This window comes from Callionymus lyra, chromosome 14 (assembly GCF_982586985.1).
Source record: "Callionymus lyra chromosome 14, fCalLyr1.hap1.1, whole genome shotgun sequence".
Classification (NCBI taxonomy): Eukaryota; Metazoa; Chordata; class Actinopteri; order Syngnathiformes; family Callionymidae; genus Callionymus; species Callionymus lyra.
In genome coordinates this window covers 8,944,379-8,959,163 of record NC_141831.1, presented here as the reverse complement: position 1 = coordinate 8,959,163, position 14,785 = coordinate 8,944,379, and the positions used below count along the sequence as shown (strand labels likewise).

The following is a 14,785-nucleotide window of genomic DNA, read 5'->3' as shown; positions in this document are numbered from 1 at the left end:
ATGAACGCCTTCACTAGATAAGACTCACAAAACGCATCACTCAAATCCTCCGGCTCAGATTAACAACGGTGCTGAGCTGAGTGACAACAATGCTTGAGGTCGAGTCCACTTTTGTTGAGCTTCGACCTGAAGACATTCGGAACATTTGACTGTTTGCTGTGAAGACTCAGATCATGAAATGCCTCTGGTCGGCTCGTAAATGAATTTTCTGACATCTAACTGAAGGTTTGTTACGTCTACGACTGATTTATTTCTGTTTCACCTTCTTTTCATCACTTACAGAGCAGAAGTAAATGACTGATATATATAAAAACATATATATATATATATATATATATATATTCAGGGTGTGAGAAAATATCCCTATAAAATAATTTATTTCTTTCAGGATACTGTTTACTATATCTTTTTTTTCTTCACGATTCACATTTATTTTTTGCGCTTTCAAATTGTATTTTTTTTATCATAGCTCTTATATTTTTTATTTTTTATTTTTATTTTAGTAAAGTATGTGTAGAATACAATCGTTTATTTTATGTTTACATTTCGCATCCAAATATCTACTCATTTATTCATTTATGTGTTTATTGCAATTCAACTTTGGGCCCCTAGATGGCAGCAGTTATTACGTCTTGTGCAGCTAAAGGAAGAATGAAATCCTGGGAATGTCTGAGGACGAGAGGATACAGTAACTCCAGCAGCTTTTAAAGCTGATGTTTGGACATATTTTGGTTTCAAAACAAATGAAAGCAACTGCGACTTCGTCAAGAGTCATGTGGTCTGTAAATTCTGCAACACCAGATTCAAGTACTGGACAATACTACACAAACATCATTCTTATAGCACCACAATATTTCACAATGTATCGCATTGTTTTTTTCGTTTGGTATCCTCATCTTTTGTTTGCTTTAAAAACCAAATATGTTCAAACATCGGCTTTAAAAGCTGTTTGAGTCGACTGTATCCTCTTGTCCTCAGTCATGCGGTTTGTAAATTCTCCAAAACCAGAGTCAAGTACTTGGACAATACTACAAATATATACTTGTTACTAAAGTACCGCAGTATATCACGATACACCGTATCGTTGCCCCTGTACGGTGATGCGTGTGTTATTGTATATATAGCAATATTATGGCCAATACACACCCCGAGTTAAACATATAATCTTGATTTAATCTAAATTACCATCAGCACCATCATAACCGTTAAACTGTCCTTTATAGTCGACCACACCTGCATCGGTACCAAGTCATCGACCCCTCCAGGCCTCAAAGTTTGCATCCGATAACAAGGCGGTGGGTTCGGTCCACAACACAGAACCACATGAATACAGCAACTATCTGCACCTAATGAGCAGAAAATCTTCCTGAAAGTGAGTACAAGCCCTCTCACACAGCCCGGGGTCAACAAGCAGCAGCCCAAGGTCCGTGTTGGCGGCGGAAACACGAACAACACGCCTGTTGTTCTGCTTTCTTGAAAAACCTTCGGTGGCCCGAGTGTCACAGGAAAGTTATTTTGTGTTTTGGACTTCTTGAAAAAAAAAAGAACTAAAAAAAGGTTTTCCCTGAACCACAAAGAAGGCACACACTTACTTACTTTACTTCACATTAACTGTACGGGTCAACAGTTCTTGGTACCTTCCCTGCATCTGGAAGACACCACTTCCTGTTTGCCTTGGAAATTCAATTGATTATCGGAAAGTTGAAGCTCAAAAACTACTTCAGAGTTAATTTATCGCAAACTCAAGTAGAAAATGTAACATACTACTGTCTAATTTGAATTGTCGATGTGTTTTTTGGTTTTCTTTAGATGTATTTTTCTTTTTAGTTTTTTCCCTAAGCCCCTTAAAAAAAAAGTATAGGTAGATGCCACTCAGTTCTGGAGGTGAGCCTGAAGAAAGTATCACCATAAATCTTACGCATATAAACTGTATACGTATAATATACAGACTTAAAAATACATACTAATAATAATAATGCATAGGGACGTTACAGACGAGCAGTATGGAGGTATTTGGATGGTTTTAAGTGTCTTTTTGAAAGGAAGACAAGTTAGCTTTGGTCGCTACATTAGCATGAACATACATTTTCCCCACAACTCGGAAGCTACAAGGCTATCACCATAAATCTTACCTATATGCACTGTATACGTGTAATAAACAGACTTAAGACAAGACAAGACAAGTTAGCTTTGGTCGCTACATTAGCATGAACATACATTTTCCCCACAACTCGGAAGCTACAAGGCTATCACCATTATTCTTACCTACAGTATATGCACTGTATACGTGTAATATACAGACTTAAAAATACATACTCAAATACATAGGGACTTTACAGACGAGCAGTATGGAGGTATTTTGATGGTTTTAAGTGTCTTTTTGAAAGGTAGACAGGCTAGCTTCGGTCGCTACATTAGCATGGACATACTTTTCCCCCAAAACTCAGAAGCTACAAGGCTATCAGCGTAAATCTTACACATATGCACTGTATACGTATAATATACAGACTTAAAAATACATACTAATAATAATAATACATAGGGACGTTACAGATGAGCAGTACGGAGGTATTTGGATGGTTTTACGTGTCTTTTTGAAAGGAAGACCAGTTAGCTTCGGTCGCTACATTAGCATGAACATACATTTTTGTCTACAACTCTAAAAAGGAACAGACTACTCTGAAAATAATGCTAAGTCTTAGTCGACATGAGGATGAGTAGAAAATAAGCAAAAAACAATAATATATCATTAATAATAATAATAATGAATGATATTCTCTCTTTAAGATAATATCTTAAGCAAAGGAAAAGTAGAAAGTTCAAGCAGGCAAAAAAGACGACCATTTATCCGTCTCAATGTGAATCTTGTGAGTTTTTTTTTCTGTTTTGACGAGTCCTAAAAGAGCAACTGGAAAGTACCTCGGCGGCGTCTCACAGAACAACCTTCCCGACATGAGTCGTGCACACAATGACGAAGAAAGACGGAGTGAGATTAGACGAGCGTGGAAGCGAGCGGACTTGTTATCTGCACGTGGACACGGCGGCTAACTTTAGCCGCAGAGGAAATGGGAGGAAAAACTTGTCAGACGCACAAACACGATTAGCTCGAGTGCGGAAGGAGACTTAAGACAGAAAGTCTTCATCTAGTGATTATCTGCCAGTTTTTTTTTTTGTGGTTTTAAAAAAAAAGAAAAAAAGAACATGAGCCCAGAGCAACTTTGACATTGAAAGCTTTTTATTTGAGATGAAGTGATCAAAGTGGAGTGAACCTGTCAGACATGACGGAGTATGACCCTGAGGGTTCACCACGAGAGCAAAACAGATTTGGTTTTTCTTTCAACACAAACCTGGAGGTCCGCATTCATGTTCCAGTGTCGCACGGAGGTTTTGTCAAGTATTTCCAACGACCAAAGAATGTGTTAATCAGGTACAAATCGGGTCAGATATCAAGGGTCACACGGAGAGTCCTGGGGTCAAAGGGCAAAAGGTACGGGACTGCCTCAAGTTAACGCTTATATAGAAACTAGTTTACAATTTACAATTTTTTTCCTACAAGTCTGTAGTCTGTCTACAAGTCTGTCTACATTCAAACGCCTCCTAATCCCATTACAGCAAAACCCTTCCAGTAGTTAACAGACAATAAATATATAATCTTTTTGACCCACTTTAAAAAATAAACTATAGCCAACATAACAGACAAATCACGTAACTTCGTTTTATATATTTTTATAATATATATATATTTATAATTTTCTCAAAAGTTCAACTTATTAGCCTGTATATATTAGTTTGTAATTACTGACCTCAAACTGATTTTGTGTAGTACAGGCCACTGAAAGATCTGTCAAAATAGTACAAAGCAGCAATGTGGGTCCCTGTAGTATTACTCCGTTTTGCTCAATAGTATTACTCCGCTTTGTTCCATAGTATTACCCCACTATGGTCCGTAGTATTTCTCCACAAGTCACTGAAGTATTTCTCCGTGAGTCACTGTACTATTACTCCACAAGGCTCCATATTTTTACTCAACTATGCTCCGTATTATTACTCCGCGAGGCTCTGTAGTATTTCTCCGCGAGTCACTGTAGTATAACACAACTAGATTGGATAGTATTACTCTGCGAAGTTCCATGGTATTACTCCGCTAGCTTCCATGGTATTACTCCATGGGGCACTATAGTATTACTCCTCAAGGCTCCATAGTTTTACTCAACTATGCTCCGTATTATTACTCTGCGAGGGTCCGTGGTATTTCTCAGAGAGTCCCTATAATATTACTCCCCTGGATTGGATAGTTTTACTCTGCAAGGCTCCATGGTATTACTCTGCGACGCTCCATGGTATTACTCTGCAAGGCTCCACTGTATTACTCTGCTAGCTTCCATGATATTACTCTGTGAGGCTCCATGGTATTACTCTGCGAGGCTCCACGGTATTACTCCACGAGGCACCATAGTATTTCTCTCTGAGGCTCCATAGTATCACTCCAAGAGTCTACGTAGCATCACTCCGCAAGTTACTGTAGTATTACTTCACTGGACTCGATAGTATTACTCTGCAAAGCTCCATATTATTGCTCCACTAGACTTGATAGTATTACTCCACTTGACTTGATAGTATTACTCCGGGAGACTAGATTAATACTAATCATGGAGTCAGAACTGCTATATTTATTTTGTAAATTAAGAACATTTTTAAAACCCGTTTAGGTACAATACACACACATGTATGAATAAAAGCGCTGTACTTGTGTATCTTTTAACAATAAAACTTTGGCAGTCGTCGCTGTCAAAGTCTCAAAACTTTATTGACACCACAGTCTAATGTCTGAGTCTCACATCACATGACCAAAAAAGAACACGCCCCATTGGTCAACAGCGATGGGAGGGAGGAGAAGAGAACAAAAACGTGTAAATGTTTATCGATTTCTTTCCATACGTGGTAGTTACGCGAAGGAAAACAAACACAAACAAAGTCAGTTTTCTTTCTTGTTGAGGTTCGGCTCGGTTCAAACGTCTCCTAAGATCCTTCAAACCGTTGATCAGATTAAGACTTAATGGTCAACAGTGACGTCATCGGGATCACCAGCGTGATATTGGGTCATCTTTGCAGAACATTCTTGGGTTCAGAGCAAGATTAATTGAATTTTTCTCGACGGGATCAGAGCCCACGTCCTCGTGACGCCTGATTTCAAAAGCTCTTTCTTACGTATTTTCCCTACAGCCCCGGCGTGCTTATGTCAATAGAGTAGTGAGTATGAATCAATCTATTTGAGCATGAAGTGGTGGACATTACCACGGCAACCGATACCATCAACTACACAAACTGATGGGTAAATAGAGCTCATGTGAGATTATAATCTCGTGGCTAGATGAAGGTAATTTGATATCTCTTATATTATTGCAGGCAGAGAACACTGAGGAAATTCAATTATGAGAAAAGTAAAAACGGCAGGAAAAGCCAAGAAAAGACGAGTTATTTCATTGTTTATATTTCAAATGTGTTTAAAAATAAATAAATAATCCCAATTAATTTTTGTGTTGCAATTCAACTTCAGTCACTGCGTCCTCCACGACTAAAGGAACAATGAAATCCCGAAATTTCCTGGCGGATGACTGAGGACGAGAGGATACAGTGGACTTCAGTACTTTTAGAGCTGATGTTTGGACATATTTTATGTTTGAAAACAAATGAAAGCAGTTACGACTTCGTCAAGAGTCATGTGGTCTGTAAATACTACAACACCAGAGTCAAGTACTCGACAATACTACAAATACATCGTTGTTACTATAGTGTCACAATATATTGTATCTTTGACCCTGTATCGTGATATATATCGTATCACCAGATTCTTGAATAACACCCCAAGTGGTCACGTGACCCTCACAGAATAAAGTCATCCAGGCAAACTTGTGTAGTGAAAATAATTCCTAACTTAAAAGCGTAATACATACAATTATCACGTTATTTATTATTACAGTACAACTAATAAATGTTGGTATCTTCGGGGGTTTGAAGCTGATGACCAAAACATTGTGTTGGTGTTCCTCAAGGCTCTTAACTATACACTGTATAATTTATTTTTCTCGATTTGATAGTGTGTCTACAATATTTATGTGTCAACTTATCTTTATGTGATTATTGGTGTTCCTCAAGGCTCTTGATTATGTACTATATGCGTTCTTTAGTTTTACTTTTCTCAGCTCTCCGACCAGTCCAGTAAATATCTTGAAAAGTTTCAGGGTCAGGAAGTGTGAAGCGGGAAACCCATTGAGTTCGGAATAAATCACAATTTCATGACGATGTTTTTGTCCGAGTCACAGCAGGGGGGGGGGGGGAGAAAATCCAACCTCCTGTTCCCGTCCACTGTCCGGACTGGAGATCGAGTCAACTACTATAACACTTCCATCCAACATCTCATTTTCAGAGAAATAATAAGAGCGGAATCACAGGGTAACATCTGGAAAAAAAGGCAGAATATCTTTGATGGAAAAATGTAAAAAGCAGCAGGTGGATAATGGAGTTTTTGGCTCGTGTTAAATACGGCAGTGTTTGGTTTTGACGGATTGATGAAATCCCTTGTGTCTTTTTGAGAGGTTCTCTTTTGATGCTAACGGACAGATTGTTTTCCCAGGAGGGTAGAATTTTTTTTTGATATTTCCATTCCCTCAGGTTTCGATTTTATACAAATGAAAAAAAAGGAAGGTGTTGTTTTTGCCCATTTGCGGTTACTGGACAGTGACTAATCTAACTTAACGAAAAAACAATCTCTCTGAGTCATAGTCGAACACACCTGCGATGGTGCGAACGACAAAAAAAGGTTCCAGATAATTAGCAAATTAAGTTTAAACGGCTATAATTTCTCATTAGTACGTTGAAAAATAACTTCGTAACCACGGCGACCAGACATTCCATGCTAATAAAAAACAATGAGGTAGAATTTTTAAAAGACAAAAGCATAAATCTTTAATCCCAAGACATACATGCATTTAACCAGCAAAAATGTCGGTTAAAGAAAACAGGATTAGCGCACAATCCGGCCCAAACCCTTTTGTAAGCGAGTGGAGTAGAATTAATAACCGTGGCTTTCTATTAGCGTCAACAAGTTCAGACACACACCAAAGACTCCGGCGGTGAGAGCCACCTTCAAAAGTTAGCTCGCAGCGATAGCAGCGGCTTTCATGAGCAGGACTTCACAGAGGTGCCGTCTGTTTGGGTGAAAAGTCACTGCAGAATCCAAGCGGAAAAAAGAACCGGGTGATTATTAAAGATTACAGCTTTAATTCAGATCAGAGCGAGTGCGGAGGCTCCAGCTCCCCCCCCCCCTCGGGCTCCTGCACCGGGGCCCCGAGTTTTTTTTTTTACCTCAAATTATGTCTTCTGGAGTCACTTCCGTGAGGATTTTACAGCCGAGATGAGTTGCCAGGAGCAGGTAGATCATTGCTAGAACAAAAGATGTTTTCAAGCCGGGGTTTAATTAAAGCGTGTTGCCGTTAGCTACGCTTTGTTTTGTGATTGTTGCAGAGCTAATAAAGTTTTTGTTCGAGAACATAGAGAGGTTATAGAAATCAGGAATTATGCAACAATCCTTTTTGAAGTAAATGTGGAGGACATATAGTACGTGGGACATATTTTCATTAATATTTATTTTTTTATTGTTTATTGTTTTATTGTTTATTGTAAGTTTAGGTTGGTTCATCATGAACAAACGACCACACAAAAACAAGTGACCTAGAGTTTACATAAGCTCAATTGTATCAAGAATATCTCATGAATTCCAATGAAATTCCAAAAATTTGAAACTAGATTATGTCATTCCGTTAAAGTTTCGTCAAACTCAAATTGATAACTTGAATTATGATAAAAAACAATGATCAATGATCAATAATGAAGGTAAGAATAACGATTAATTATTTGATTCATAATAAACTTATATAGATAGAACATATTGGAAAGCTGGTTAATTTCCCAGAAGGCTTTGCTTTACCATAGTAATTAATATTATTATATTTAAATTTCTATAAAAAGACTTTTTGAGTTGACAAATTACAACAGTCAGAGCTTGTGTTCGAAAAAAAAAGGGACAAAGTATCTGATGGCGGCAACATGAAAGAATAATATATATATGTATATTTTTTTTTACCGCTAATGCCAAAACTTTAAACAAATTATTCCCGTTACTTGACTCAAACTTCTCTGAGCTTCGATGTATATAATCCACTTCCTGTTTTCCAATTCAACATCCCTGAATACTGAATTTCAGTCAGTGTACAGGTAAGAATCTGTGGATATGTACCACGATACAGGGGTATATATATTGAGATACTGTAGTAAGAGGATATATTTGTAGTATTGTCAAGTACTTGACTCTGGTTTTGTAGAATATACAGACCACATGACTCTTGACCAAGTCTTAACTGCTTTCATTTGTTTTCAAACCAAAATATGTCCAAACGTCAGTTTTAAAAGCTGCTGAAATCCACTGTATCCTCTCGTCCTCAGTCATCCCCCGGATTTCATTGTTCCTTTAGTTGAGGAGGACGTAATACCTGCTGCCATATAGCGGCCGGAAGTTTAATTCAAACAAAAAAGGAACAAACGCACTGAATATTTCCATGATTCCATGGAGTTTAAGTAAATAAAAATAAAAATGTATTTGATTTTACACACACTTTATTGAAATATAATCCAGAAATTATGATTTTAAGCCAATATATATGTCAATAATAATCGGTAAAGTCGTAAATGGATACAGCATCATCGAACAAAATCGAATTCCGTGTGAAAAAGTGAAAGTATTTTTTGTTTATTTGCTCAAATGATGACACAACGCTGAAGATCTGTTTTCATCCCACTGCGGTCCAACAGAAGACAACAATGAAACTTCATCCTCCACTGTCTGGAGCTTCACTGTGTTTAGTTTACCGTCTATTCTGAGTGTGCGGTGAAACACGAATCGCTCGTGGCCGTCAAGAGTATCTATAGATCAGAGGGGCGGCGGTGGTGGTGTTGGTGGGGGGACGGCAGGACGAGAAGGGTGACTGTCTGGATCAAATCCGTAAACAAGTTCCATCCCGAGGATGACGCGGGAACCGACGAACATCCCGACCTTCAAACGGGTCCGAAAAAGAAAGCCAACTTCTCGGCAGCTGCACGATGGATCCCCGATAAATCTTCCTAAGGCCGAGAGCTTTTGAATCGGGAAGCGAGGAAGTGAAGATGCAGGTGGACGTTTACTGCGACACATACTTTCCAGACCAGCAGAACAACAAGACTACCCTCCCCCCTAACACCACCACCACCACCACCACCCCTCCTTCGCTTCTCCTGATTTCAAAGATGATGGGCAGGAAGTGAAAAAAAAAACACTCGGAAGCAACAGCCTTTTGTCGGAGGTTCGCATGAGGGAGAGTGTTTTGTTTATGGGACAACACAGTGTTGCCATTGAGGCTTTAATCAAAACTCTTTCTGGAGTCAGCTCGGAGTGACACCCCTCCCTCCATCCCTCCCTCCATCCCTCCCTCCATGGTTCCCAGCGAGGGAGCGAATAAGGAGGAGGAAGAAGAAAGGAGCAGGGAAATGTGTGGGAAACCGTCTCGACATGGTCGCCATGGCGGGCAGCGCTCAAACATGGCTTTAAATTAGGGGAAAAGAAAACACAAGCTATAAAAAGACTGTCCCCTAACTATACTCGTGCCTGCTAATTTGTCACCACTTGAAAAACAGAGGAAAATAGCAACAGATTTACTTTGAAAGTTTGGCCTGTGAGGACGGTGGAACACTTCAACAACAAGAGGGATGTAGGTCATGTTGGAATCCGTGGAGCTGATGGAATTATACGTTGTGAAAATGTTTTCTTCAAAGGATATTTTTGGTGAATAATGTAATTAAATAAGTTGAAAGCTTGAATTTCTTTTTATTGAATAATATCATTCAATAATTTCTATTTTTAAAGTAGAATTTTTACTTTTATTGACTAATCCATTTCGTATATTGAAAGGTTTCCATATTTTCCATTGTAAAATATTTTATTTTACACAAAGAGTTTTACATTTTAATTCCAATCATTCAAAAATAAATGTTCTAAATTCACTATTGTTATTCATTTGTGGTGTTTTAAATTCAATATAAGAAGTTTGTCTTAAAGTGTCTTATTAATCAGACTAAAGCAATCGAACACTGAGCCACTAGTTCTAACTTTTTAATTCACATTTAGCTCTAAACTTATTCCAGAGGGATAAATAAAGTTTATTGTATTCCATCCATCCATCCATTTATCTATTTATCCATTTATCCATTTATCCAATTATCCATTTGTCTATCTATCGTGCATCACAAATTCAATCAAATGGCTCGGTACTCTTTTAGTATTGTCTGGTGGCATTTTACACAAACATTTTTTTAAAATTGAATTTAAAAGGCTACAAATTAAACAAAATTTAATTCAGAACATTTATTTTTGGGCTATTGGAATCAGAATATTGAACTCTATGTGTAAAAAAAAAGCTTTTATTTTGAAAATATCTGAATAGAAAAAAAAAAACATGAAAAATTCCATTAAAAAAGATTCAAAGTTTCTACTATTCAGTACAGTGATGCCACTGATAAACTTCCCAAGAGCCGGCTGTACGTGGAGAGGGAGAAAAGAAGAGAAAGCTCAGAGTGTCTGGTTCTGGCTGGCCGGGGTCGAACCAGTGACAGCTGGGGCTTGAAAGCCTCACATCCAAAGCCAAGGGCTCGCTGCCACTTTCTACATAGCGGTGCCGAGCTAAGCCCCCCCCTTCCGTCCAAGCCCTCTCTCGGAAAAGATCGCCCTCCCGAACAAAGCATAACACGGCGGCCAAATCATTCCGCCCTATGAAGTCTTCACAGTCCGAGAGGCGTTCCAGAGGAAAGACTAGATGTTGGAAGGGTTTATCAGTCACTGGCTGACCCGGGTGGAACATATCGGGCGAGGGGGGGTCACTTGTGTGTGTGTGTGTGTGTGTGTGTGTGTGTGTGTGTGTGTGAGTGTGGGGGGGGTGATCGGTACCTTGTCCTGCAGCGACTGACAGTGGGGGACCCGGCGTTCCAGTTTGACGATGGCGATGAAGTCGCTGTCCTGACGCTCATCCTCGCTGGTGTTGCACAGAGACAGAGGGTGGTACTGTGGGTCAGAAGAAAAAATACATTAAAATGTTATTACGTATAAAGAAAGAAAAAGTCAACAGGAAGTACACAAAGCACCTACTGGCTATAAACATAATAAGAAAAATAACTACAGATTCCCTGATATCAAAAAAGAGATGCCAAAAAAAACAACTAAAAGCTAAAAACCGACATAGCATAGCTAGCATCAATTTAATACATTGTATCAGGATAAATTCAGGAACGACAACGATCTTTGTAAACTTCAACAATCACAGGCACGAATTACCGCACAACCTTACGTATGGTGCCAGCAAAACAGTGAACTCCCATGATGCCTTACTACACACTGCCCTATTGAGTGGCGGCTGATTGGTCGCTACTATAATGTACTGTAAATTCTTATTCTGTTGCTATGTCAAAGTTGGCATCTGTGTTTGGTTGGCTGGGCGGCAAAGCATTATGGGAGCTGTTCAGGTCACCATTACGGACAGGGGTTGTCGGGAGGGATGACACCTTTCTCATATGCAATGTTGAGTTTACAAGTTTATTAATTGGTCACTAATTCACAGATGTCTTTTATTGCCCTGTTTTGTTTTTCTTCTTAGAATGTAACCCCTGAAATAAACGACTTAATAAGTGTTTGCATTTATCACTTAAACTTAGACATTGCAATTGTATAAATAATATTCATGGATAAAATAAAAAATAAAAAACAAACGTGAATAATGTAATTTATCCTTGAAATTTATTATAATTATGTATCAGTGTTTTCACTGTAATGTGGCTCATCTTGTCTTCTTACACTTATTTGGAGTCATTAATAGTTGATTTTTTATTTGTTCTTGTGTAAAACACTTTTTGCTTATTGCGTTTTTAACTTTTTGTTTTCTTTATATCAACTTGTCATTTAATGTGGCCCGTCGGACAAGTCTAGATATCAAAGTAGATAAATGTTCATGTTGATAAGGTGACCTTTATGGTGCCGGTGTTTAAGATAAGATAAGGAACAGAGAGGATGGACGTCAATAATAAGAGTGAAACTGATGTTGACGGTAGGGAATTTACTGGGGAAAGAAATACTTGATGAATCAAGCCTCAAAGAATGAAAAGGCAATATAAAAATGGGACTTCCTGTTAGATAAACGAGTATTTTCTTGGTTTCGTGGTGAGTTTTAAGTTCTTAATGATCTTGAGGTGAAAATTCACCGTCACTCCAGGTTCTTCTCACACTTGAGCAACAACTGCACTTGATACCGTCCGTCTTGTCATATTAAGGCGTTCCCTCATGAACTGGCTAATATCAAGAGGGAAAACTTTGGCACCCTGGAAAATCAATTACATAGATATCAGTGTTGCTCCCACCCAGGTCCACCAGGACTGAAAGAATGAGATCTAGGCTCTAGTAGGAACATTTGATCCCCTCTGAAAGGGAGGAAACTCAGAGCTGCTGAAAGGCTGCATTTAAGAGCTCAAGGGATCCCGGCTGTGTTTGCGAGTCACAGACATGCTGTCACGAGTACGAGGAATTGCACGGCACCGCCGGAGGACGCCAACCCCTGGCTCACCAACCCTCAACACGAGGACGCTGGTCGCGAAGAGGCAACCCCTCGAGCGCACCGCAGCCTGGTTCTGTTGTGGTGGCCCCGCTTCGTGAGGGTGTTTTAACAGAGGTCACGGGGCTCACCCCCCCCTTTCACGCGGAAGTCCCTAAATTACAAAGACCCCGTTGGGTGACATCAACAGCTGGCACCCCCGGTCTGGTGGGGCTGACGTAATGTGGCGCTCAGGGCTGGTGCTTGTCTGTCATGGCAGCAGCCGCGGACGAGGAGAAAGTTTGAGAAAGAAGACATGGAATATGGAGTTCAGCAGAGGAGCAAGATTATGGCCAATGTTATCCATCACATATATGGGGTTTCTATGATGTCTTTCTGAGTTCAAGTGTCCACTTTGTCAAAACAATCCATGGTTTGTTGAAATAAGCTTTGCATCATATAGCCCTCATAGATGCTTGAAATAAACTGATGTAAAAAAACAAACATCTAGATATCCTGGTATCACTCTGCGTGGCTCCCCGATATCACTCGATGAGGCTCCCCCGTATCATCGATAATCTGCGAGGCTCCCCCATATCACGCCTTGAGGCTCCCCGGTATCAATCCGCGAGGCTCCCCGGTATCAATCCGCGAGGCTCCCCGGTATCACTCCGCGAGGCTCCCCGGTATCACTCCGCGAGGCTCCCCGGTATCACTCCGCTAGGCTCCCCGGTATCACTCCGCGAGGCTCCCCGGTATCACTCCTCAAGGCTCCCCGGTATCACTCCCCGAGGCTCCCCGGTATCACACCGGGGGGCTATCCCGGTATCACTCCGCGAGGCTCCCCGGTATCACTCCTCGAGGCTCCCCGTTATCACTCGTCGAGGCTACCCCGGTATCACGCCGCGAGGCTACCCCGGTATCACGCCGCGAGGCTACCCCGGTATCACTCCTCGAGGCTCCCCGGTATCACTCCTCGAGGCTACCCCGGTATCACGCCGCGAGGCTACCCCGGTATCACGCCTCGAGGCTCCCCCGGTATCACGCCACGAGGCTACCCCGGTATCACTCCTCGAGGCTCCCCGGTATCACGCCGCGAGGCTACCCCTGTATCACGCCGCGAGGCTCCCCGGTATCACGCCGCGAGGCTGCCCGGTATCACGCCGCGAGGCTACCCCGGTATCACGCCGCGAGGCTACCCCGGTATCACGCCGCGAGGCTACCCCGGTATCACGCCGCGAGGCTACCCCGGTATCACACCGCGAGGCTACCCCGGTATCACGCCGCGAGGCTACCCCGGTATCACGCCGCGAGGCTCCCCGGTATCACGCCGCGAGGCTACCCCGGTATCACGCCGCGAGGCTACCCCGGTATCACGCCGCGAGGCTACCCCGGTATCACGCCGCGAGGCTACCCCGGTATCACGCCGCGAGGCTCCCCGGCGCGAGGAATTACTTTCCAAGGCCTTGTGATTACTCCACCAGGATTCCCTGCTATTACTGTGCAAAGCTCCTTGGTATTACACTGCAAAGGTCCCCATTGTTACTCTGCAACGCTCCCTGGGAGTAGTCCGCAAGGCTCTCTGGTATTACTCCCTGAGGCTCCCCTGTTTTTACTGCTCCTAGGTATTACGCCGCAGGGCTTCTGACTACTGAGTATACTATGAAGCCGCACAGCACTTAATTCGCTTTAGAATCCGGTGCGACTTATGCTCCATAAAATATTGTACATCTAATGATGGGGACGTTACTATTGACCCAGAGTATCTTTTGCGTTTTGATTCAGAGATTAAAGCAGTTGCTAAATTTCCCACAAAACCAACCGCACAAGAATGAAAAGTGAAGTCGAAGCAGAATTCCATTCAGTACCACAATTATAATTAAATCAATTAACGTCATTATCATGAGTTCGACACCCTAACCTTTTCATGTCACACCAATTATGTCTAATTGATTTTCAAAAATAACTTTGACCTTTTAGGGTGACCTAGATGAAGAGACTTATATTTCTTCTATAGAGAAACCTCAGTTTAGACAGTCGGAGCCACAAGAGTCTCATGTGGTCGTACCATGAGAACGTGACACGATCTGGCATCGACGACGAGTTTGAAAACAGTCTACAGT

General features: G+C 41.1%; 1 protein-coding gene across 1 annotated transcript in view; it reads right to left on the bottom strand.

Moving 5' to 3' along the window:
• The window catches only part of rnf43 (ring finger protein 43), a 114,910-nt gene that overhangs the window by 37,886 nt on the left and 62,239 nt on the right, over window positions 1–14,785 (bottom strand). Inside the window, exon 2 of the mRNA XM_087808265.1 lies at window positions 11,033–11,146. Coding sequence (XP_087664391.1) covers window positions 11,033–11,146 — 114 coding nt within the window. The remainder of the gene's footprint in view (window positions 1–11,032; window positions 11,147–14,785) is intronic.